Genomic DNA, 26,635 nt, shown 5'->3' with positions numbered 1-26,635 from the left:
GACCATTACAATGACAGGAAATCAGTCGTACAACTGTTTAGATCCCTCTCAAAAAATCTGCACTGTCAATAGATCTGATCACTATAACTTTGCATGGTGTTTCATATCATCCAAAATATCAGCATGAAACATTACACAGGTATATTTTATTAATCTTCCTTTATTCTTTTCCTTTTAACAAATTTTTCCTTCAGTTTTCTGGCTGAGACATTAATTTCTGGCCGGCAGACATTGGCGACGACGGAAGACGGCGGATAAAATAACTGTATGCATCGGGACATTTCTAGGGATGTCTCTGGTACTGGAAAAGTATTTCCATCTCCAAGGCGCATATCAGGGGGCAGGATACATGTCTCTAGGTTTCCATGTTTTTATGTTATCCATAAAAACCCTCAAGAAGTGTACTAAAAGAAAACATCATATTGGTAACCTTGTACTCAACAAACTACCTCACAGATATGGTTGTAGGTTATACTGAATCAGCTGTATTGTCATGTTATGTGAGTTAAACAGTTAATGTTTCATTAATTTACATGTTTGTCAGGGAAGTTAGCCAATTGTCACTCAATAAAAGACACCAATATAGAAAACAATACATCTTCTATAGGAGAATCCAGCATGCACTTTTTCCATTATTGATTTCCTCACCTTGACTGTTAAGTTTCATGTGTATATTTTAGTGACATTCTTTGAGATCCTTCTTCACCGAGTAATCATTAATAAATGAAATTTATATTATTCAATTTCCAAGTGTGTATGTAATTTGGTGTTTGTTTGAAGAGATTATAAGCAGTCTTTGGTAATACTCGCAAGATAAATAGGTGTCAGGTTTTACCTTACTTCTCTGATGTTTATGACTTACATGATGCCATAAAGAAGAAACCTTCAAAGTCGATTTATGGGCGAACAATATTAGGTTAGTATTTGTGGGAAAACAGAATAACTGCAGACAAATAGCATAGGAATTCATTCCTAAAATCACAAAAAATCATGTTGGTTCCCAAATCGCCAGATTCAAATCCTACAAATCTTGCCAACTCGATGCTATGATATCCAACTGGTTATAGCCAATTTGACGGAACTGAATAGTGTAGTCCGAGTTCCCTACACTTCTAGCTTTGCAAGGCCAAGACAAGTGCACCTAATACTAGACAACAACTTAGATCCAAGATACTTAACGCAGATTGATTAGAATTTGAATGTAGTGGAAGTTTCCCAAAACAAAAGTAAACGATTATATAAAAGCAAGAGTGTTTTAACTAAAGAATAATTATGGATTAATGCAACAAGTAAATATATTAAATCTTCAAAGAAAAGAAATGAAATAATTGTCAGTGTATGAATTATGAATTATGAATAACATAAAGACCAGTGCCAAAATTAAATGGGTGATAGAGTCAATATTATAAGTTCAAAACATACAACCTTATAAAATTCTACACATGTCAATTATAAAAAATTTGGTAATCAAGATGCGACAGATCAAATATATGGATGCAATTTTAAAATAGTCTAGAATATATTTTAACTCTTGTGGTTCGGAGACAAATCAGACATAGATTCATAAACAAATAAATATTTCTCAATATGTACGATGTTCAATTTTAAAATGTTATGATTGTCCACTTATCTATCATATAAATTATTTATAAAATTTTTAAAATAATTATAAAGGACAAAACTATATACTAATTCAACTCTAAAGCTTCATGCAAATAAAATAAAATAAATATTTCATATTGATCATGTAGGAAATAAAATTGCAATGAAGACACTCCTTACGGATGATCCATCCAATGCAGTTTGACTCCAAAATCACATAAAAATTTATTCAATAATCCAACATCCATGAGCTTAGTTCAAAAATTCCATTTCTTCACCAATGAGAAAATAATATATCAATAGTGCGTCTATTATAAAGTATGCAAACATTTTGGGAGTATATATGAATTGTCTCAATTGTATCTTTTGCTCCTAGATTTATAGAATTAGAAAGGTGTCAGGTACTTTTCAAAGCATTGCACCTTTTCTTACCAAATAACTAAAAACTTAAATATAATTTTGATTTAATAATAACAACCAATAGGTTGCATAGTTCTATGTTTTATTAGTGATAATAAATTCTTTGAAACCTTAATGCCCCAACAACGCACATAATCTTCATATATGCATGTGACTTGTTTTCAATTCCTCCCGTGAGGCTCTCAACTCACAATCGAGCATGTTGGGACTTCCATCTTCTTCATACACACAAATCATTCCTCTTCTATGCACATTCGATGTTTCTCAAGTTCATTTGTGTATCGCTTGAGAATCAATTTTATTGTTTTCTCTAGGAGAAAAACATTCGCAGGGACTTTTTCTTTCAACATGCACCTTCATTCGACCGGACTCGACTCCAGAGTGCTTAATAATATGTTGATGATGCTTCTTCATTTTTTGCTCGATGCTACTAGGATATTAAACATTTCCAAGTGAATGTTTGACTGGCATTTCTTCGTATACCTTCTCGTCAACTTCCTTCTTTAGCGAGCATTCTGAATAGTGAAAACTTTCAATATTTGCAGATATTAATTGAATATACACTCTATGCCTTTCTGGATGCTGAGAAATGAACTACAACACGAGCCATCATTTCAACTTATTTACTGAGGCTTTCTTCCATTCCGAGCTTGGTGCTTTCACCACTCTTGAAGTCACTCTATCTTTTTCACTGCATACTTTATAATCTCAACAATAAAAATTTGTTTCAAATTACCCACCCTGACATGCAGATACACTGGAATCTTCACAGGCTCTTCCTTCACTATGTGTGCTCATTAAAATTGCAGCAACATCAAAGAAACAAAACTAATATTAAATAATACTCCAGCGGCTTCTACAAAATACGAGTGCGAAAGCTTATTAGGCAATCATCCTTTCTTGCAATAACTGAAATACAAGGTATAATGCCCATCAAATCTTCATCGCCTGACTCCGACAAACACAACTGTTCAAATTGTCATCCTTCTCCATCCTTTGTTGTAGGCTTCTGTTAGTTGCAATTATGCCAAAGAATAACTTTTTAGTCCAATGTCATCGCACATATCACATGGTTGTATCTTTTTCCTTTTATTCCATTGTTATCACTCCATATATTGTGATGGCACAAAACTTTATGTCTCAGTCAAACTACACATAGATGGTATCTCCAAAATACCTGAATTGCATATTTTATTCCTATTGCACGATCTATCACTCTTCATCAAGACTAAATTGTTGTGTATAATTGATGACCATCCCAAGTCAAATATGATGTATGATTATTATTGGTGAAGTTGATTACTCATCGAAACTGCAAGAGCATCTTTGTTGAGTCTTGTTTTATCACTCATCACAACTCTTCATGTCCTCTATACTGTGTGAAGTGGAAAAGCATTATATTAGCCGAGTGGTCTTTTAATACCTCAAACATGAGTTATAAATTCTTGCACTTGTTCGGCCTCAGTAGTGATAGAAATATTGTTTCTTATGTGGTTAAATAATACTAATCTGATTGTCTTCAAATTTTCCATGTGCCTAATCAACATCTCTGAACTTTCCACACATGGGTGCTAGATCATTCCCAGCCTTGATATGTTCTAGTTCCACACGGTTAGGCCTTCTCAAAACTCTTCAATGTTCTCCCTTCAAATCTCTAATGAATTTGCTAATCAGTACTTATTATTTTGCATTCTAGGCTCGCAATATTTTTACTTCTCTCATAAAGTCTTTAGCATGAATAGGAAACAAGTATGTGTGTCTTCATACTTTTAGCCATAAAATATGCTAAAATGGATGCCTAAAATTTTGATTTTTAAGGCTCCATCAATGGCTCTTTCTAGGGACATATGTTCTTTGGGAGCATTGTGAGATTCCAGCTATCTTTGGAGAAGCAAACCGACCACCCATGCTTAGCATGATGCAAGGTGAAATCGGGTGGCCCTAACGTGCCCCCCCCCCCCCCAAAAAAAAAAAAAAGTTAACAATACTTCTTTCCTTTATCGAACAGCCGATTCTGATTGTGTAACACTTTGAACTTGCTGAATATGGTATCAAATGGTTCCTTAGTAAAATCTGATTCATTAGTAAATAAAAAGTAATCATCACATGACATGTGCTTCTTTTTCATCACTTGTTTAGGTTTAACATCTATCTTTGCCCTGTCAATAGAATCATTTGAAAAGAAATAAAGTTCATTATCATTTAATCCAAACATTTGATCTCTTGCTTCACTCATTTAATCATTACACATGGAGGAAAAGGCCTCAAAAGAATTATGATGAAAACTTAAAAGCATTTCCCTAAGCATATTCTTAGCAAACATTATCATAGAGTCTTCAGGGATACTTGCCTCAATATGCCGCTCATAATTCATACCTATATCAAATTCATCACTCTTATGAGCAATACTTATTAGCTCTGCTTTATCAATGCAATCCTTCGCATCTAACTTTTGTTTAGCTTTTGAGAGATCAAAATGTACTCTATGTTCCTCACTATATAGAAAATCCTTTGAGTCACACTTTTGATCAGTCATACAAGTATCTAGATATATCTTCTTTGCACAATTTGCTTGATCTCCATTCTCTAAATGTTGTTCCTCATCACAAGAACGCTTTGGAAATTACTCATATTCAGAAATTGTTGCTCCCTTTCTATCAAAAATATGATCAAATATAACTTCAAGAATTTTTAGAACCATGTTCGTATGATTGCATATCTTGCTCATAGGATGAATTGAAAAATGTTTCACCTTCTGAATGCATATCATACATTTCATCAACTTGAAAATTAGAAGTGGTATCTTCACCATGATGCTGATGGACTAGATTGCATAAAAGATATTCTTCACACAATGAATTCAAGAAACTAGCGACCTTAAGCATATCTTTATGAGAACTTTCATTTGAAACCTCTTCATATTCATATGTTGTCTCTGATGCACTTCCTTCCTCTTCTTTAATGTTCACATTTTCCTCGAGATCTAGAAGTGTTTAAGAGCTATATTCTTCATTCCCTTCTGGTAGTCCATCATATATGGGATCTAAAAATTCTTTTAAATTGTATCCAAATAGATCTCTTTCTATACTTAGACCACAATGCACATCTTCAACAAATATATTACCCTCCTAAGAATCGTATGCCCCTTGCAGTTTATTGGTTTCCTCCTTGTAAAAGCAATATGGATTGACTTCACAAGGTGTTTTATTTCCGAAAAGTAATTCTTCATGCCTTACAAGGAATGAATCTGATAAACTCTCAAGATGAATTATAGGTTCATTAAATATTTTACCTTCTTGGGATTTATCAAACACTCTCTGAATATGTGTTGATCCACTATTCCTCTTTGAGAAAAAAATTTGGGCCATTCTTTTCAACATACATCTTATATTCTGTGTCTAATAAGGCTGAAATTTCATCCATGCTGAGAAAATCCTCTTCCTCATTTCCAAATTCTTCAATCTAATTCCTTATCGATCACATCATGATTTAATTCTTCTTTGATTGGATCCAAAAAAAATTCTACATTTGAATTTAAAACATCATTATGTTCTTGTATTACTTTAGTATTCTTTTCTTCATCTTTAATAGCTTGATCCCATATCCGAAGAAGAAGCTTCACATCAGGGTCCTTTGGTGAGATTCTCAACTCGAGAATTTTGTTTAGAAATTCCTTGTAAGGAGGCTTGAGGTTTGACAGAATCTCATGATAAGTGTTCATCATCCTCAAAAACAAATGTGCTGAAGTCTCGCCTTCATATCTTTCCAAATTGAAAAAGGCATCAAGTGGAGACACGTTGAGATCTTCCATGCTGCAATTCTAATCTTCATATTGTTCATAACACATCTCATCTGCCTTGCTTGCATCATGAAATTTAGATAGGAAACACTGTTCAAATTGTTCCCAGGATGAGATGATTTGTGTGGGTAATGATTCATATGCCTGTCTTGCATTGTCCTTCAAGGTCCTAGCAAATAGCTTCATCCACTAATCCTCTACACAAACCTCATAGTCTTCTATGAATGTATAAAATGCATCCAAATGCAGAATTGCTGATTTATCCCATTCTCCATGGAACTTTGGCACAAGTTGTGAAGGTTTTGGAGATAGCTTGCTAGGTTCATTCCCAAACTTATTGAAATACAATGGCCTGATGCTATCTGGAATAAAAGGTTTTCTTTGAAATGATCAATGCATTTGAAAAAACTATATAGCATTTCCTTTTGAGTTTTCTCCCCCAGCAGAGTCACTAATGATTCAGGCACTTCTTTTGTTGAAGTACCAATCAGAACACAAAAGAGTCACCACCCCCAAATGGAGGAAATAAATAGTCTTCAAGAATCTGAGTTCTTCTCACTAGTAGAGTACACCTCATCGAAAATCAAACCTGTAGCACAGGCTTGAAAAAAAGATATACAATGCTTCAACAAGATCAAATCTTCTCATAGCAAATTAGAATTTACGAAACAAAATCGCAAAGCTTGAAATCAAATGCACTTCAATAAATGTAAAAATTTATTAAGATTTCAAATATATCAAAATAGTTTAACAAACCAAATAGAACTTTAACTCTTACTAGTCCGAAATCATAAACCCTTCGGTTTATTTTGCAACCAATCCCCAACAGAGTCGCCAATCTGTTGGTTCCCAAAACTGCAGAGTGGAATCCTACTGAGTCTTGCCAACTCAGTGCTTGGATATCCAACCGGTTATGACCAACTTGATGGAACTGAACAGTGTAGTCTGAGTTCCTTGCACGTCTGGCTTTGCAAGGCCATGGCGGGTGCACCTTATCCTAGACAACAACTTAGATCCAAGATGCTTAAAGAAGATTGATTAGAATTTGAATGCAATGGAAGTTTCCCAAATGACAAGGATTAAAAAAAACTTTAAACTTGCAAATTACGAATTAAGAGCAAAAGTAAATGATTGTATAAAAGTAAGAGTGTTTTAAGTAAAGAAAAAATATGGATTAATGCCAAAAATAAATATATTAAATCTTCAAAGGAAAGAAATGAAATAATTGCCAACGTATAAATTATGAATTATGAATAACATAAAGACCAGTACCAAAATTAAATAGGTGATAGAGTCAATATTATAAGTTTAAACCATACAATTTTATAAAACTCTACGCACATCAATTATAAATAATTTGGTAATCAAGATGCGATGGATCAAATATATAGACATAATTTTAAAATCGTCTAGAACATATTTTAACTCCTATGGTTCAAAGGCAAACCAGAGATAGAGTCAGAAACAATTAAATATTTCTCAATATCTATGATGTTCAATTTCTAAATGCCATAATTAATCCTGTCCACTTATCTTTCATATAAATTATCTATAAAATTTTTAAGATAACTATAAAGAACGAAACTATATAATTATTCAAATCTAAAGCTTCATGCAAATAAAATAAAATAAGTATTTCTTACTGATCATGTTGGAAATAATGTGCAATGGAGACACTCCTTACAGATGATCCATCCAATGCAGTTTGACTCCGCAATCGCATAAAAAATTATTCAATAATCCAACATCCATAAGCTTAGTTCAAAAATTCCATTTCTTCACCAACAAGAAAATAATATATCAATAGTGTATATATTATAAAGTATGCAAAAATTTTGGGGAGTATATATGAATTGTCTCAATTGTATCTTTTGCTCCCAAATTTATAGAACTAGCTAATATATACTCTATATGTAAAATACGCTAAGATGCATCGAGGCGTTGAATTTTCTTTAATGCATATTAAAAGTGAATAATGAAAAAATTCAACGCCTCAATGCATCAAGGCGTATTTTACATATAGAGTATAAATTAGCTAGTAGCATTCGCACCACGCATACCACATTGAACAAATTAATTTGATTACGGTTATAATTAGGTTTCTAATATAATTAAGGTATAGGATTAGGGTTGGGGTTTACCTAATGTTAGTATTATCATGATAAGGGTTGGGGTTTTGATTATGGTTGGGCTTAAGGGATTGGGACAAGGATTATCATTAGGGTTAGAGTTTACATCATAGTTTTGATTAGAGTTAAAAAGAAATTAGGGCTATAATTTCATTATATAAGGGTTAGGGTCAAGTTGTAGGTTCAATTTAAAGTTGTTTGAAATTTATATAAGGTTCATTATGTTCAAGATTAGGGTTATAGTCCAATTAGTTTAGTGTAAGGGTAAGGGTTTAATTTATTAGGTCACCCAATTTTTCATTATCTTTGAGCGAAGTAGATCTTGGAAGCCTATAAAAGCTTAATTATGGTTATAGTCATGTTTTTCTTTTTTAGTTTATGGTTAAAAGAGCTTAATATTAGGGTTAGGGTTAGGGTTAGGGTTAGGATTAGGATTATTATAAGGTTAGAATTAGGATTGAGGTTTAGGTTTAGAATTTGATTAGGGTTTAGTTTCTAGGGTTTAAGAGTAGGATTATGATTAGGGTAAGGGTTTACCTTACGTAAAAATAATGGTTAGGTTAGGGTTTTGATAATGGTTAGGCTAGGGTTTTGAAAATGGTTAGGGTTAGGGTTTGGATAATTATTTTAGTTAAGGTTTAGGGTTAGAGTTAAGATTATGGTTAGAGCTATGATTTAGGATTGTGACCACGATTAAGGTTAGGATCATGGTTGGAGGTTGGGATTACAAATTAGTGTTTATCAATTACGGTCAGTATTTGGCTTTAGCATTTAGGATTTAGAGTTATAGTTATGATTAGGGTTAGGGTATGGGTTTACGTCACTATTAATATTATTTATAGGGTTAGGATATGGGTTGACATTGCTATTAGTATTATTTTTATGGTTAGGGTTTGTATTAGGGTTAAAAGTTATGGATAGGATTATGATTAGGGCGAAATATTTAATATTAGGGTTTATAATTTTGGATAAGGGTTGGGGCTTAGCATCTAGTATAATGTTGGGGTTTACCATTTACGATTAGGGTTAGGATTATGGTTTAGTACTTATAATTAGTTTATAGAGTTTAGAATTAGAGTTTAGCATTTATGATTACGGTTTACTATTTGGAATAATTATTTAGGTTAGGATTGGGGTTGTACTAAAATTTAACATTTAGGAATAATGTAAAGATTAGGGTTTAGTATTTAGGGCCCTGGTTTAACATTTATGATTTATGATTATAATTAGGGTTAGGGTATGGGTTTACATCATTGTTAGAAGTATGGTTAGAGGGTTAGGATTTGTATTAGGGATAGGATTTATAATTATGGTTTTAACATGCAGTTTCAATATTTATAGTTAAAGTTAAGATTATGGCTTAACATTTATAATTAGGGTAAATAATATTATGTTTTAGGTTAGGATTTATTATTTAGGATTGTGCATTAAGGATTAGGGTTTAGCAATTAAGCTTAGGAATGGGGTTTATCATTTAGGATTTAGGGTTTTGGGTACAATTAGGGTTAGGGAATTCATTTACGACATGGTTAGTATTATTGTTAAGGTTAGGGATCAAGTATTATGATTTACTATTTAATGTTGGGGTTCAGCGTTTAGCTCTATGGTTCAAATTGAGATTTAGGAGTTATGGTTGATCATCTAAGATTAAGGGTTATAACTTATGATTAGGGTTTTGTAGTTAGGATTATGAGTAGGTTTAGTATTTAGGACTATTGTTTAGCATTAAGGATTAAGAGCTAGAAATTAATTATTTAGTATTTAGGCTTATGATTAAGATTTAAGTATACTTTACATTCTGATTAGTATTATGGTTAGGCTTGGAGTTATAATTAGGGTTATGGTTTAGCATTTAGTATTAGGGTTAGGGTTACTCATGGTTACGATTTTGATTAAGGTTAGAGTTTAGGATTATGATAAGATTTTACCTTGAATGTTTAGTATTATGTTTGATATTATGGTTTTATTAGGTTTAGGAATTAGGATTAGGGTTTAAATTTAATGATTAGGATTACTATTAGAGTTGGGATTTACATGTCGCACTCTGACTATTTTTTTTTTTCAAATTAAAAATATGAAATCATCTAAAAATTTATTGTAAAATTGATCTCAAGTATTCCTATAACCTAACCCCTAATAACAAAACTCAAACCCTAAACCTAAACTTAATTATTCTTATGAACTCAAATAAATTAAATCACATGAATCTTAATTTCTATTTCATATTCTTTGGGTTCCTACTATATATGTTTCTTATCATATAAATATTTTAAAATGTCTAATATCTTTTAATTTTAATTAAATAATAGTAATATATTATGATTAACTGAATAATTATATTTTAAAATAAAAGAACATATTTTAACATTGATAAATACTTTTGGAGAATTAATTCAATTTAGCAATCTTTTTTTAATTTTTTCAATATTAAAAAAAGACCGCTAAATTGAATTAATTCTCCAAAAGTATTTTCCAATGTTAAAATATGTTCTTTTATTTTAAAACATAATTATTTAGTTAATCATAATGTATTACTATTATTTAATTAAAATTATACTTATATTTATACACAGAACATATTTTAGAAATAGAATATTTCTATATTTTTGTAGATATATTTAAAATCGAATTCTAAAACTTACATCTAGATAGAAATAGAACATTTCTATAATTTGTTTAGATATATTTAATCTTTCTAAACTTTTATCACATGTATACATAGCATTTCACAAATAAATTCTAATTGTTTGATAAATTTATAATAATAATACTTAGCCTTCAAGATCTAATACAATTGATTGGATATGGTGTATTGTTCACGGGTGAACTGATAATACTAAATAATTTCTACCCAAAAGCCATTTCAATGCCCATTTCGAGGGTGTGATTCATTTTTGCAAATTCTTCTTTAGGAATGATTTACATTTGAAACACAATAGTTTATGTAATTTTAAATAAAAGTATATAAATTATGTACAGAACATTCAGCAATCTAACGCTCAAAAAAGGGAAAAAATCTTGAGTCTTTAAACTTTCACAGTAATATTATACAAAAACTTTGACAATTTGACTAAAATCTCCCCATCCAATTTAATTTATAATTTACAATATAAATAATGGATACATCCATCAAATTTAGGACAGCTCACGAACTAATTTAAAATATTTATTTTATTTCATTTGAATCATCCCAGTAATAGGATCTCAGAATGCTTGAAAAATTATAGTATGAAACCTAAAAATGCTTTCAGCAAAATTTCTACGACTAAACAAATAACCTAACAAAAATTGATCCCTTGCGCAATGAGAAATTACAGGCAGGGCTTGTTGTAAGGATTCCCCTCCCCAAACTCCCTGTAGCTATAATAGGATTTGCATGTCTTGTTGCATGCCATAGTATCCCCTCTCAGAGCTCCTTAGCTTATGTACTGCGTCGTTGCCAAATTCCTTTTGTTAATCTCCAAATCTATGAGCATTTCTTCATCAATTAAACACTCCTCGATCAATTCATCACAACTTTTCTTCTCTTCTAATGTAAAAAGAGAAGAGATTTTCATTGCATCTTCTGTAGAACATGCCGATTTCTCTACATCCGCCATTAAAAGCAGCAGCAGCCCTCAACACATTCCTAACCTTGAGCCTGCAACCATCTTCCCGAAAATGGAGGTAGAACAAACTCATGATTTGCAACAACAATGCAATATAGAGCAGCTGCAAATCTGCACGCTAGATTTTCTATATAAGATGAGAAAATAGCAATTGTTAATAATGTTGGAAAGAATTAGAATAAGAGGAAATCAAATTAAAATTTATTACTGTGTGCAAATATTAAGATAAGGATATGAAAAGCTTGCATCAATAAAAACAATAAAATCACTTACAGATTTCCAGAAGACGTTTGCAAAAACAAAATGTGGCCTAAAAATGAAATGTGTACTACAAATAGAATAACCAAATTCGAATGAAAACTATGAGCGTTGCTTGATTTAATATCTTGCAAATATCCTAGCATCTCCACTCTTTTGTCATCTCCACTACCTTGTCGTTCCACTACCCTATGTGAACATGCACATGGACGGTCTAATTGAGCATTGAGCATTATATTCAATTCCCATCTATGTGGACCGTTAATTTCACTATGTTATTCGTCCAACTGTCATGGAGGCAAGGAATTTGTAGAGGTTCTTTTTTCTTACGGGCGTTATTTCTAATGACCTCTATATGGAGGTATTATGCCACTATAGGATTACGCCTCTCAACGTAATTAGAAGGGTATTGAGTGCTTTTCAACACATTGCACATTTTCTAAACTAAAAACTAAAAAATTAAATATAATTTTGATTTAATAATAAACCGATAGGTTGCATAGTTCTATGTTTTATTACTGATAATAAATTTTTTGAAACCTTGATGCCCCGACAATGCACATAATCTTCATATACGCCTGCGACTTGTTTTCAATTTCTCCTATGAGGCTCTCAATTCACATCGAGCACGTTGGGAGTTCCATCTTTATACACACAAATCATTCCTCTTCCACGCACAGTCGATGGTTCCCACGTTTATTTGCGTAGCATCTAAGAATCAATTTCATTGTTCGCTCTAGGAGAAGCCTTATCAAAACATTCGCAAGGGCTTTTTCTTTCAACATGCACCTTCATTGGACCGGACTCGACTCCAGAGTGCTTAATAATCTGTCAATGATGCTTCTTCATTTTCTTCTCGATGCTACTTGGCTATCAAACATTTCCAAGCGAATGTTTGATTGGCATTTCTTCTTATACCTTCTCGTCAACTTCCTTCTTTAGCGAGCTGTTGCACATAGTTGGAAAACTCGCCAAAGGCAAAAACTCGCCAAGCCCCCCAAAAGTTTAATCGGGAAAAACTCGGCGATTTAAAAAAAAACCTTGGAAAAAACTCGAGAACCTAAAAAACCACTGAAATTTAATTAAAAATACATTTATTTTGCAAAATTTAAAGAGAAGATGCATCTAATAAGTTAATTAAAGACAATACAAAAGAAACAAACAGAGTTTAGATATATATAAATGCATAGTGCGTGCAAAATTGCATTCTCATGCGGAATGCTCATGGTAGGAAGCAAAATAGTAAATAGTTTCAATCTGTCAAACTAGAAGTAAATACTAAAAGTCTAAATACATCAATACAAAGTCAATGACTCAATCACATCTTCCTCTTTCCACTTGCACTAGCAGGAAAGCGAGGGGGTCTAGTCCTAGAAGAAGTGCCCTACACTGGGATAGGGCGTGAGCTGCGTAACTGTGAACTCTGAGGCTGTGCCCCCTCGCTCGATGTCCCTACTAACTGGCTTGGCATCCTAGAAGAGGATGCATCTCCTAATGGTAATGCCTGATCCTCGCCTGAATCATCCTCGTCCTCATCCTCAATGTCATCCATAGTGAACTGAAAATCAGCGTCAGCCTCCCTCTCCATGGCCTGCCTCTCCAAATCAACGATCTCATCTGGTGCAAACAATGGACCTGGCTCCTGTGCTATCCAATCAGAATAAGGATCTATCTCATCTAGATCAAGTGGACCTGGTAGTTCTAAGAGCTGTGCCTTTTTTATGCGCAAATTAAGATTATAGTGCACATAAACAAGGTCATTAAGCCGTTTTTGAGTCATTCTGTTTCTTTTCTTTGTGTGGATGGACTGAAATAAGCTCCAATTGCGCTCACAATGGGATGAGCTACAAGGTTGGGATAGGACTCTGAGAGCAAATTTCCTTAAATTGGGGGTATTGCCACCCCAACTTGCCCACCAAGCATCTACAAAACAAAATTAAAAAAGTTATAAAGCAATAAGAAAAATAATCAAAAGCACAACTTATCAATTAGCAAAATTTTTAAAGTTTGATGCTTTACCTAGTGCTTGAGTAAATCTTGCTCTCTTTGCTAGCATAGAAGAGAACAAAGGACCCCTCGATTCCACATAGATTTGCTGTTCGGTCACAATAAGGTCTCTCTCCTCTTCACTTGATATCATTCTCTCAATGCATTTAGAGAGACCTTCCATGACCTCTCCATTAGGATCTGAGTAGGAATCATCAGCCCTAAAACAAATAGAAAATGATATCAAGTCTTACTACACAACCTTAAAAAGTAAAGTAAAATAAAGTCTTAGTAAAATCCCAACTTCAAGGACAATCAATTATCATGATTCATAGTACCTGAATTTGGGATTGAGGAAGTAGCCTGCTGCATGAATAGGTTGGTGGAGCATATTGTTCCACCTCCTATCAATTATTTCCCAAATGGGGTCAAATCTGAGATTGTCCCCATGATAGTAACTTCTAACAGCCCCTTTCGCCCTATCCATGGCCTCATAAAGACCTCCCATTGGGGATTGCTGCCCATCACATATGCGCAAGACTAGAACCAGGGGCAAAGACATCTACATTTGAAATTTGAAAAATACAAATTAGTTAATAACATAGTAAGTTATGAATTGATAATGAAACTTGAATAAACTAAAAATATAATGTTTTGATTTTTGATGTTACCTGCACAATCTCCTTGGCCTTTGCAAAAAAGCTATCATCAAAGACTATTCGTGCCACAGCCTCTCCTTCGAGCTTCTTTGAGTAAGGTGAAGCAACCCAATCAGCACACACAAACATTTGCTTCAAAGCCAATATGTGGTCAAGAATACTTTGCAACGTCAAGAAGACCATTGCAAACCTTGTCATAGCAGGTCTCATCAAATCTTTGCCTTTAGTGGCTTTTCTCATCAAACTGAGAACCCATGGGTGATTATAGATATATTTCGTGACTCGCCTAGCATCTTCCACAACTGGACTCACCCAATCAAGTTTCCCTATGTCCTCCAAAAGAAGGTCAAGGACATGTACTGCACAAGGTGACCAAAAAAGTGTGGGATACCTCTCTTGGAGGATTCTACCTAAAAGATTAGCAAAAAATCAATAATCAGTAACAAATTTTCCATATTTAGTATTTACAAATTACATCGAATATAAATTGAATAATACCATAGCATTACATTTATGATTCATATTGATTCGAATATAAAAAATTAAATTTACCTACTGCCACATATGCTGCTACATTATCCGTGATTATTTGCACCACATTCTCTATTCCCACCTCCATGACAACATTCTCCAACAGTAAAGGCAATGTGGCTACATTTTTCACTTTGTTGGAGGCATCCACAGATTTCCAAAACACCACATCATCTTTGCAAGCAACCAAGAAATTAATAATGGTTCTACTTCTTCCATCTGTCCACCCATCAGATAAAATGGTGCAGCCATACTTCTTCCACACTTTCTTTTGGTCTTCCATCAATAATGTTGCCCTACCAACTGCTTTGTCAAGCAACCTACAAAATTTAGGTGTAATATTAAATAAAGTGTAAGTGTTAGAAAAAATTAGGAAATAAGTTATAACAATTAAGATTTAAAATATAACAATGAACTAAAGTGAATCACAATTATTTACAATTACTAAAATTTAAATAGTAAAATACTAACCTTCCACTCATATCCTTGCAATTAGGCGGCTTGTACCCTTTGCCTGATATTGTTATTGCATTGACCATATTGACCCAATAGGGACTATCAGCGGCATTCAATGAAATATTGTTGAAAAACCAAAAATCAGATGCTGCAATATCAGTTTGCTCATGCACCTCCTTAAACCATGCAGTGCCCTCTAATGATGGCTATGCTCCAGGTGTGTTCCTGGGCACAAAATAACCCCCTATCCCTGATGGGGATCCGGATGGTGATGAAGAAGTAGGAGATGTAGAAGAAGTGGAACCGGTAAAAGAGAAATTTTGTTTGCAGATCCGTGGGCCACGAAGAGATCCTGGTATGTTCTCAAGTGCTTCTTCTTCCTCTTGCATATCAAAAGGAACTCCTTCAAATTCAGCTATGGCTGCCCTCATAGCTAATTTTGCCCTCCCCCTATTCAATTTTTTCTCTTCAGCAGCTGCAAGTAGGGCATTGATGAATCTTTTTTCTTCATCAGTTACCTTGAGACAAGGATTTGAATCATGTTTCTTTATGCCTGCAAGGTGGTATCTGAGGCGGTTTATGCCTCCAAAAATAATTCTCTCACATGGAATGCATATCACTTTCCCAACATCATTTGGAGCTTCATAGGCAAACCGCCATGTCTTATCTCTTGCATTTTTAGGCCGAGTGCCTATATATCCAGAAGGGCATGGTGTTTGTGGCCACTCTTCTTGCGGATTTGTCATGTTTTTTTAATGCTTGAGCACTGCCCTACACATAAATTTATTGAAAAATGAATAAACAAAGTTAGAACTTAGAAGCTAGGGTTTCAAATGATTCAAACTTCAAACTTCAACCATATCCTTGGCAAACAAAAAACTTCAACCATATACTTAGAAGCTAGGGTTTCAAATGATTCAAAATGATTCAAACTTCAACCATATCCTTAGAAGCTAGGGTTTCAAATGATTCAAAATGATTTTAAATTATTTGAAAACATTTACAAACAACAACAAAAACAAAAGAACATTTGTTATAAAACTATAAAAAGTTTTCAAACTATGATAAGATGAACATACTTGGAAAGAAATTTGTCTTCTAAAATCGGTTAGAATCCTCTACAATCCACTCAAATCCGCCTTGAATCACTTGCAATCAGCCAAGAATGCCTCCAAACCTTCTTCTCTTCACTCCTCAAGGCTCTAAACAATGCAAATACAAAAAAGAATGAGAAAAAACACACTCACTGCCGCTTTAACCTGTCACAGGCCGTGGGCAAAACTTTCACTAGTAAATCGCGAGTTTTTATTAAAAACTCACCGAGTTTTTATCGATTACTTGCCGAATACTCGGCGAGTTTTTACCAGATTGCCGAGTTTTTAAATCGGCGAGTTAACTGATGAAAAACTCGCCGAGCTAGGAAACTCGGCGAGTTTTAAAAACTCGCCAAGTACTCAGCGAGTTTTCCATCTATGAGCGAGCATTCTGAATAGTGAAAACTTTCGATTTTTGCAGATACTATTTGAATATACACTCCATTTGTTTCTGGATGCTCAGAAATGAACTACAGCATGGGCCATCATTACAAGTTATTTAATGAGGCTTTCCTCTGTTCCAAGCTTGGTGCTTTCACCACTCTTGAAGTCACTCTATCCTCTTCACTGCATACTTTATATTCTCAACGATAAAAAATTGTTTTGAATTGCCCATCCCAACATGTAAATACACCAGAATCTTCACAGTCTCTTCCTTCAGTATGTGTGCTCATTAAGCCTGCAGCAACATCAGAGAAACATCAAACATTAACTAATATTAAATAATACTCCAGTGGCTTCTACAAAATATGCGCGCCAAAGCTTATTGGGCAATCATTCTTTCTTGCAATGACTGAAGTACAGGGTGTAATGCCATCAAATCTTCATGGCCTGACTCCGGCAAACACAGCTATTCAAATTGTCATCCTTCTCCATCCTTAGTTGCAATGAATTTATGCCAAAGAATTTCTTTCTCAGTCCAACGTCATCGCACATATCACATGGTTGTAACTTGTATGTTTTTCCTTTTATTTCATTGTTATCGCTCCATATATTGTGATGGCACATAACTTTATGTCTCAAACTGCACATAGATGGTATCTCCAAAATACCTGAATTGCATTTTTTATTCCTGCTGCGCAATCTATCACTCTTCATCAGGACTATATTGCTCTGTATAACTATTAACTAATGACCATCCCAAGTCAAAAATGATGTTGTGTAATTGTTATTGGTGAAGACTCATTGGAACTAGAAGAGCATCTTTGTTGAGTCTTGTTTTATCACTCATCACAACTCTCCATGTCCTCTATACTGTGTGAAGTAGCAGAGTGTTATAATAGCCGACTGGTCTTTTAATACATCAAACATGGGTTAAAAATTCTGGTGCTTGTCTTGCCTCAGTAGTGATAGAGATACTGTTTCTTATGTGGTTAAATAATACTAATCTGATGCTCTTCAAATTTTCCATGTGCCTAATCAAGGTTGAGCTGAACTTTTCACACATGGATGCCAGATCATTCCCAGCCTTGATATGTTCTAGTTCCACATGGTTAGGCCTTCTCCTCAAAACTCTTCAGAGTTCTCCCTTGAAATCTCTAATGAATCTGCTAATCAGTACTTATTATTTTGCATTCTAAGCTCACAGTATTTTGACTTCTCGCATAAAGTCTTTAGCATCAATAGGCAACAAGTATGTGTGTCTTCATACTTTTAGTCATAAAATATGCTCAAATGGATGCCTAAAATTTTGAATTTTAGCGCTTCATCAAGTCCAGCACTAGAACTGCAATTATATTTTGACCATGCTAGCAGTATATATTGTTAATTCAACTGACAGGCGATTCATTGTCTCCTTGACTTGACCAAGTAGAAGCTAAACTACTAGATTGAAAGAGGTGTTGGTCACTCTGCGGGATAAGCACAACAAATTCAAGACAAGAAAAGGAAACCAATATTGTTGTCTGTTCGTATGAGATGCTTGTTATGATGGCTTTAAACTTGCATATCTCCTCCCTAGCCTTAAAGCATCAAAAAATATATATAACTAAATATTACTGTCGAGAGTCAAGACTTTAGATAAGGATTTTTGTTCATTTAGAGAAGATTCAAACAAAAAGATCACTCAAAATGGTTGCCTTATCTCTAATCTGCATCAATCCATTTCTAACACCTGAATTTCACCTTCCAACAACAAGATCAGCTTAGACACTAAATGATACAAATTATATGTTGAAAGACTGTTGGATTGAGGACAAGTAGAAGCTAAACTCCGAGATTGAAAGAGCTGTTGGTCACTCTATGAGATAAGCACAACAAATTCAAGACAAGAAAAGGACACCTGAAATCGCAAAACATGCAATATTGTTGTTTGTTCGTATGAGATGCTTGTTATGATGGCTTTAAACTTGCATATCTCCTCCCCAACCTTAAACCATATATATATATATATATATATATATATATATATAGAGAGAGAGAGAGAGAGAGAGAGATAAACATTACCGTTGAGAGTCCAGACTTTGGACAAGGATTTTTCTTCATTTAGAGAAGATTCAAACAAAAAGATCACACAAAAAGGTTGCCTTATCTCTAATCTTCATCAATCCATTTCTAACACCCGAATTTCACCTTCCAACAACAAGATCAGCTTAGACACTAAATGATACAAATTATATGTTGAAACTTGAAAGACTGTTGGATTGAGGAGAACACTTCAGAAGTGAGCTCAAGAGAGCAGAAATGAAAGCAATGTAAAAATGTAATAAATAGAGAAAAGCTTGGTTGATGGCATATGATGAAGATATGCTTCTGATCTAAAATTGGTTCAAGTTTATTCTGGTTCCAGTAAAATTTTAAAGAGGATGTTAACAAAAATCCTATTCACAGAAATTTCAGTTATTTCCAATTTAGTGTCTGTAATTAGCAGGTTGAACTCTCCCAAACAATTGTAGACCTTCAGTCAGAACTTTGAAGTCAGTGTTATAATGAGATATAGGAACAAGGCCAACACTAAGGTTTTCTTTCATGCAACCTTTTGCAACCTTGACTTAATCATTACATTGATCTATTGCAACCTTCATGTACAGGAGTCCAACCCTGACTAATAAACAAAATATTCCTAATTTACTCTTGGCTTCTCTTTTACAAATTATTTTGTTTTGATCACCGCACATTACACATTCCATTTTGAGAGGAAAGAAATATGTTTGCATAGAAATCAAAAACAGGAGTAAGATATTGAAATCAAAATTTAGTGGGAATTTTGGAAGTTTGGCTGACACTCTTAGTAGATTTCCAAGAGCCAAAATTTAGAAACATGCTGAGTTCCATCCAATTCTGCCTTTATTCCAAAGACATAGAAAATAGGAAAACTTATTTTTTATGTTTAATAGTTAAGCAAAAGAAAAAAGGGCAGAGACAACAGACATTCAGGCTCATGGAAAAATAAAAATGTTCACCTGATTTCTGTTCACATCAACCAATACAGCATTTGGCATCTTGGATCGTACTTCTGGAGATCTGTTCTTTACACCAGCCTAAAATAGAATTTCAATACATCAGTTAAAAACTAGTATTTTTCTAGGGACGGTAGCAAGTGACACCTGAAACAAGTAATATAACAATAAAATGGAGCACAAACATTCATGCAATCACCTATCTCAATGTCCCACGGTGAAATGCAAAAACATTCACTTTTCTCATACCATACTTTACTATTAGACCATTTCATCTATTTATAATTTTATACATCTTGGATGAGATTTTACTTGATACCTAAACATATATCAAGCTTGAATAGTTCACATTGAACTCACTGCATTTGGTGTTTCTCATAGGGATGAAGGGACTGAAACTAATGATGAACCTTCACATTAATTGTGGTAAAGTTGTACGAGAGCTTGTCCCTAACAATTGTGCCTTTTATTACTTTGCCCTATACGTATATTTTTAGTTGTTAACTGTAAGAGCACTCGACCATGTAACAAGGCTCTTGGTGGCTACAAAGGCCACAGAAATGGCATCTCAAAATCCTTATTTCCTACATCTCTATGAATTGTTTGTACTTGTTAGTGCTCTGCGAATCAGACATCTATTGTATGTATCCATTCATGTTAGGTATTTACATTTTCGGTGTCCTTTCTGCTTTATCATCTAGCTGTCTATGTCATAGCATGGCCCTGAATCAGAGCCTTGCATTCATTACCTCTATGTAAGTTTGCAGTCATATATTTGGAAACATATTTTGTAGGCAAAACAAATTTTCAATACAATTTCACACTAGGGAAAAGGCTGCAACTTCTACTCAGCTTTTGGTAGAGTTAAGGTGATGTGATATCTAGAGCTGGAAAGAGAGTTTTAGTGCAAGCACATTCATACTGTCCTATAGGAAAAGGAAAACATCACAGGCCAATGAAAAGGTAAAAAGGTCAGAACATTCAAATACAATAAAGAAAAAATCAAGTGCTGATGGAACTGTTTATGAAGACATGATATTCTTTGAATTTATGTAAAAAGTTACTTTTATCTTTGGCAAGTTTTCCATGAGACTAACATCAAGGGATGTGGATAGACAGGCAGGCCACAGTACATTAGAAGGAAACTGCAATAAGTGAAACAAAAAGTTCAGCTTTGGAAAATGAATGCAAATGATTTGCTAATGCTTAAGGTCGAATGGATTTTCCTCTCTAGTGGAAGTATCCCCAATTCAAAAGACCAAGAGAACCAAAAAGACCAGCAAGGAAACAAAAGAGCATAGATCTCACAGTGTATAACAAATGACATTATTATAAAATGCAAATCAAATGGCTGACAAATAGGGACAGAAGGACAGTCCACTTATCAACCAAGATATTCCACTCAAGGAGAAAGAAAAGCAAATGAAACTAAGCTAAACTACATTACAAATCAAACATAGACCTAGTTACCAAGTTTACCACAGATATGTACTGAGGACATTGTTAGATATGCAATAAAAAGTTCATCCAAGCACACCAATTAATAGACAAAAGCATAATGTAAATCAGACCATAAATCATGAATATGAATGTTGGGAATGATGATATCTAATGCTTCAGGTACTTTACAGAAATGGGCAAGTGAGAATCACAACAACAAACATCTGCTGGGTATTATGTTCAGATTTTATAGTTCCAAGTTCTCACCTACTTGAAACCTGTTTTTTTGTGAAGGATATGCCTCCTCTGTTTTGGAGCAGTAATTCTTTCAAACACATTTCCAGAGCATTCCCTCAATCAAAGTCTCTGTAGCATAATCACTAAACCCATTGATTTCTCTGTGTCACAGTTTGGTTTCAAAATTTAGAGCTTCTTGAGTGGGCATGCATTGGGATAGTGTGGGCTTTAATATGGTACAGTAAAGGACTGTTAGAAATAGGAAATACTGAGAGAGTGGGGGCTGGGGGGGAGGGTGGTGAATCAGTATTTTACAAACGTTAGCCCAAATCTAGATATTATTGATAATCCTTTAACTTGCATATGAAAGAAAACTAACTATGCTGAACAGTAAACATAACCATACAATAAGAGAACTCATAACGCCATATTTTGTTAACTGGAGAAACCCTGGCCAAGGGAAAACCCTAGTAGGGATGATTCCCACAAAATGATCCACTAATCAAAAGTATCTGGTGAAAGATATTGACCATGTTAGGAGTCTATTAAATCCGTATAGTGTCTTGGTACTTGTTAGAGGAATTAGGCCTTGTTAGAAGCCTCAACCTTGTTAGGAGCTGTTATATACAAATACAAAGTGTATGCAAGATGAGCCCACTGCCCAAACATGCAATATACAATGTTGTTCTTTAATACAAAGAGATGGATACAAAAAAATATATCTTTACACTGTTGCTGATATCTTCAATATTTGATACTGCCTTTTTTGCTCATCACATAACGCATTCCTTTGATCATACATCAGAATTCGCATCACATAGCATTACTGCTATTTCCACATAACTTCGCATTCACAATCTTTCCTTTATACCTTGCTAATTTACAAATTACAGCCTAGTCAGCCTTCATGTCTTTATACACTTTACAAAACATAAAATTAATTTTCACCCTCTTAGGGTTAACATCTAGGATGTCGTCCCTAATTAGTTAAAAAATTATTTTGTAAAAAAAATAATTCCTGTACCCAATATACACATTTCTCTATCTTGCTCTGTTCTGGCTGTATACTGCTATAACTGGTAAACTTACCATAACTCTGTCCATACAGCCTTAACTGTCGTGTACACTCACATGCGTCATCATCATAGTGTCAAGTATCCGTACCTAACTATGCATGTGTCCATGATAAGTCTGTGAAGCTTGTCAATCAAGACTTTATCTGTTCTGCCAAATAAACTATATGATACTTAGACAATTTTCTAAGTATACATGCCAATACTTCATCTTCATGATTTGCCCACTTTACATGACTGGTATGTTGCCATAAATGACAACATCAAAATGTCTAACCTAGCCAAATTGTCAACAAGGAAATCTCATCTTAGCATTCGCTATCATAGATTTAGTTCCAACTATCTCTGCCTTGAGAGTATAAGAATGCAATTTTACTTTCTTCATGAACTATGACGCCTGCCATTGTTCCTTGGAGAGGGTTTTGAGTCCTAGAGTTCAGAGTGGTATCAGAGAAAGAGGATTTGGGCTTGTGACTAGATGTTTCAGCCTGAGGAATTAGTTGGAGAGTCAGCAATGGTGACCAACGCAAAGCTAACTAAGGAAATGGGTGAGCAAAAGGAGAAGAATAGAATCCTTGAAGAAGCCCTAGAAGAAATGAAAGCGAAGTTAGAAGAAGTTGATGAGGCAACTAAGAAGAAAGACCAAGAAGGTGAAAGCAGCAGTAAGGGTAAAGAAAAGATGGATGAGGAAGATCTTATTCCTGAACCAGGGCCTCCAATAAATGAAGAGTCATTCCTAAAAGCCATCAAGGCATAAGGTGGAAAGGCCCTAGAAGGAGTTCCTTTGTTTAGTGGGAAGATGGACCCTCAACTGGTCATGGAGTGTATTGAAGGGATGGAGAATCACTTTGAGTGTAAATGGGTGACCGAAGCACAAAGGATTAAGGTGGCCAAATCTAGGCTAAGGGGATCAGCCCTAACATGGTGGCAGTACCTCCAAGAAGAGAAGGAGAAAGTGGGAAAGAAACCTATTGCAAATTGGAAAGCCATGGTAACAAAGGTGAAAGAACAATACCTACCAGAGGACTATGAAGTTTAACTACACAAAAAGAGGCAAAGTTTAAGACAAAAGGGCATGGATGCGGAAACTTACACTGAAGAGTTTCAGAACTTGTGCTTTAGGTCAAGAGTATAAGAGGATGAAATTATCAAAGTGGTTAGGTACCTAGGAGGCTTGAAATGGAACATACAAGAAGAGATCAGCCTATAGACTCCTACAACAGTCCATTAAAGATTCCAACTTGCTCTAAAAGTGGAAGAGAAGAACAAGAAGAAAGCAAACTCTAATTTTAGAGGCAAAGGTAAAGGCAGGGATGGAAGAGGTCAGAGAGGTTTGGTGGAAGATGAAATGTCCCATTTCTGATTTTGTATGATATTTCCAATCTCTAATCAGATTTTCAAGATCAAACAACTAATATCACAAAGATCCACCAAATTTCTCAAGAAACCCCAAATCGGGTATGCCAGAAATTGTGTCAAAAGCTTCACAGCTTCACCTATTATTAATAAATCTGAAAGTGGACATTTTTACAGAAATTTCAGCAGCATAACAGCCTACAAAATGACATTTCCAGATCCATATAGCCTTTACACAATAGTTCTCAAATGTAGGACAAAAACTATGCTCATCGGGCTCTCGAAATTAACACAAAAATGCCCGGAAACACCACAAAACACTAATAATCTGTCTCAGAAGTTTAATCACGTCCCAATACATATATTTAGCTCTATTTTAACACCTTAAAGTCTGAAATACAGCAGCAACCCAAACTGATATGAAATACTCAACTGAAAACACCAAACTCATACAAAAAACACACCCGAAAACCCACAAATCTGCACTGTTCAGCACAAAGGCAAACTCTGTATGAGCATGCACATGGAATGGCTTCAAACTCCCATCCTTAGCCTTCTTGGAAACCTGCAAACTCCCGTTCTTGGGTCTCCCTGGAAACCTATAAACTCCCGTTCTTGGGTCTCCTTCTCCACAGGTTTGGCAGCCTCTGAAGAATAACAAAGAAATGAGCAAAATCAAGTTCTCGAATCCGCCCAAAATGCCTCCAAACCCCTTAAAAGAGGGCATAACCGTAACTCACGTCCAAGAGAGGTTAATGAAACATATTTTAATAATAATTTTCATTTATTAGTCCAACGGTTTCCAAAGATTAACCCCCTTTTTCCGAAACTTCACTTTCTTGGGCCTGCCTGCCTTAGCAAAGATTATTATTTTTTAATTATTTGAAAAGGGGACATGACAAGTCCTCCCCTCCCAAACATTGCTTGTCCTCAAGCAATGGTTGAACAATAAACCAATCAATCCACCTGGATCCCAAATGTAGTCATGAACTATACTACTACCAATTAGCACAGGCTCCTGCAATATCCTCTGCAATATGACCAAGAGGAATCCATAATCAAACTGACAATTATAGCTCAACCAAACTCCAAAATCACCACTACCACAGTCAAAAACCCATGAGACACAAACTCTTAGAACATCAGAACCCAAGTAAAGTGGACAAATCAAACTACCAACACAGTAAATACCATCAATGCATCCCACTGGCCTATACGGAATGTACAATCCAACTCTGCAACAATGGTGAACGCTCTCGAATGAAACTGTACCAAGTATGGGAATCTACACATTGTACAACTCCTGCAGTCAACACAACTCTGCAAATCACCGGCCACTATCTCATAACCATAACTCCCATGCACTGCTGATGGTGAAAAGACATTACAAGATAAAGAGTAAGAAATGGAATCCAAACCAAATTTGCCTGCCATCAACTCCTCAAAACAAGGATCAAATGCTAACTGATGTACATACCCTGCAATATAATGTTGATTAAAAAAACCAACCTCAGTCAACAGCTCACCATGAACAAGTGATACAACCCACTGTGACTGATCACTAGCTAAGTCAGGAGATGTCATAGCCAAAGGAGTAGAATCAATAACAACACCCACTGAAGCATCACTCCCAAACTCTTGCTCTAAGTCACATATTATCAAGTTGTCAACTGCAGAACCTATCACCATGTCATGCCCATCACAACTCTCATCTTGAGGCATCAAACTGTCCCATAACTGATGATAAGCACTAGGAACCAAAGTACATCTCGGTATCATCATCTCATCAACATGGTCATCAAAGGTAAATTGATGAGCGTACCTCATAGTGTAATGCCGATAGAATTCGCCAATCTCAGTCAGTGGCTCAAACTGTAATCTAGATGAAACTAACTGGAATTGATCATTAACCATGTTGGAACTGACTACTACCTCCGAAGATCTCACCAAGGGAGTAGTATTACTAGCCGGAACCATGCCAACTGCCGACTCACCAACATCACACATGATCTTTGATACATCTCTAGTCTCCGTGCCATCAGTACTAGAGGCCACCACCATGTCAGGCATACAACAATCTGCTACAACACCCAACTCAACTGAACCTGATATGCCAATGTTAGTATCAAGGATGGATGCATCCCTATCTCCATTGTCTCTGACAATCTCGGCCATGGACATCCTCGGATCACCAAACACCACAGCTTGTGACTGTATAGAATCAGGTAAAGACTGTAGTCGCTCTAACTCCATGGTCACCTTAGCCAAATGAAACTGTGACTCCTTGAAATCCAACAGTGTACTCTCAAGAATCTCAGATTCACCTCAAGCTACTCAGTAAGCTCACTCACCTCATCTTCCTTGGCCAACAATGCATCATATGCTGTACTGCCCCATTCCATAAGATAATCTCTGCCGGCTACCAACTGCATATAATTCTGTCTCAAAATCTGAATAGCCTCCCATAAAGAGTGGATCTCTGTCAAGGAAAGATAACTGCCTTCCTGCTCATCACTAGTAGGAGAACCCCATCCATAAACTGCTAACAACTGACGAGCAGCATCAAAATGCTGGCAAGTGACAGCAATG

General features: G+C 35.0%; 2 protein-coding genes across 6 annotated transcripts in view; both read right to left on the bottom strand.

Moving 5' to 3' along the window:
- LOC149573129 (DENN (AEX-3) domain-containing protein) overlaps window positions 1-26,635 on the bottom strand; it is a 325,899-nt gene that overhangs the window by 92,128 nt on the left and 207,136 nt on the right. For all 5 annotated transcript variants that reach the window (XR_016360042.1, XM_089814310.1, XM_089814312.1 and 2 more), the window contains one exon: window positions 19,944-20,021. Coding sequence is in view for 4 of the 5 variants with exons in the window: in XM_089814310.1 (XP_089670436.1) it covers window positions 19,944-20,021 (78 nt within the window). In the remaining variant the exon portion in view is untranslated. The remainder of the gene's footprint in view (window positions 1-19,943; window positions 20,022-26,635) is intronic.
- On the bottom strand, window positions 150-16,108 carry LOC149573131 (uncharacterized). Its single transcript, XM_089812308.1, has 4 exons — window positions 16,103-16,108; window positions 14,141-14,364; window positions 13,836-14,023; window positions 150-355 (listed from the first exon to the last, which is right to left on the bottom strand). The coding sequence occupies exons 1-4, from the start codon at window positions 16,106-16,108 to the stop codon at window positions 150-152; spliced, it is 624 nt and encodes a 207-aa protein (XP_089668434.1).

The sequence above is a fragment of the Cupressus sempervirens genome, chromosome 2 (assembly GCF_028749045.1).
Source record: "Cupressus sempervirens isolate cs-2001-9-10 chromosome 2, ASM2874904v1, whole genome shotgun sequence".
In the NCBI taxonomy this organism is placed as follows: Eukaryota; Viridiplantae; Streptophyta; class Pinopsida; order Cupressales; family Cupressaceae; genus Cupressus; species Cupressus sempervirens.
Note: the sequence above shows the minus strand (reverse complement) of the source record. Positions and strands in the feature narration are given on the sequence as shown.

What these genes read in the sequence shown, in the direction of transcription:
- LOC149573131 (XM_089812308.1), bottom strand. An exon ending in TTCCTCAATCCCAAATTCAG is followed by an intron (nt 14,024 to 14,140) that starts GTACTATGAATC and finishes TATTTGTTTTAG; the next exon opens with GGCTGATGATTCCTACTCAG. An exon ending in AAGATTTACTCAAGCACTAG is followed by an intron (nt 356 to 13,835) that starts GTAAAGCATCAA and finishes ATGGAAACCTAG; the next exon opens with AGACATGTATCCTGCCCCCT.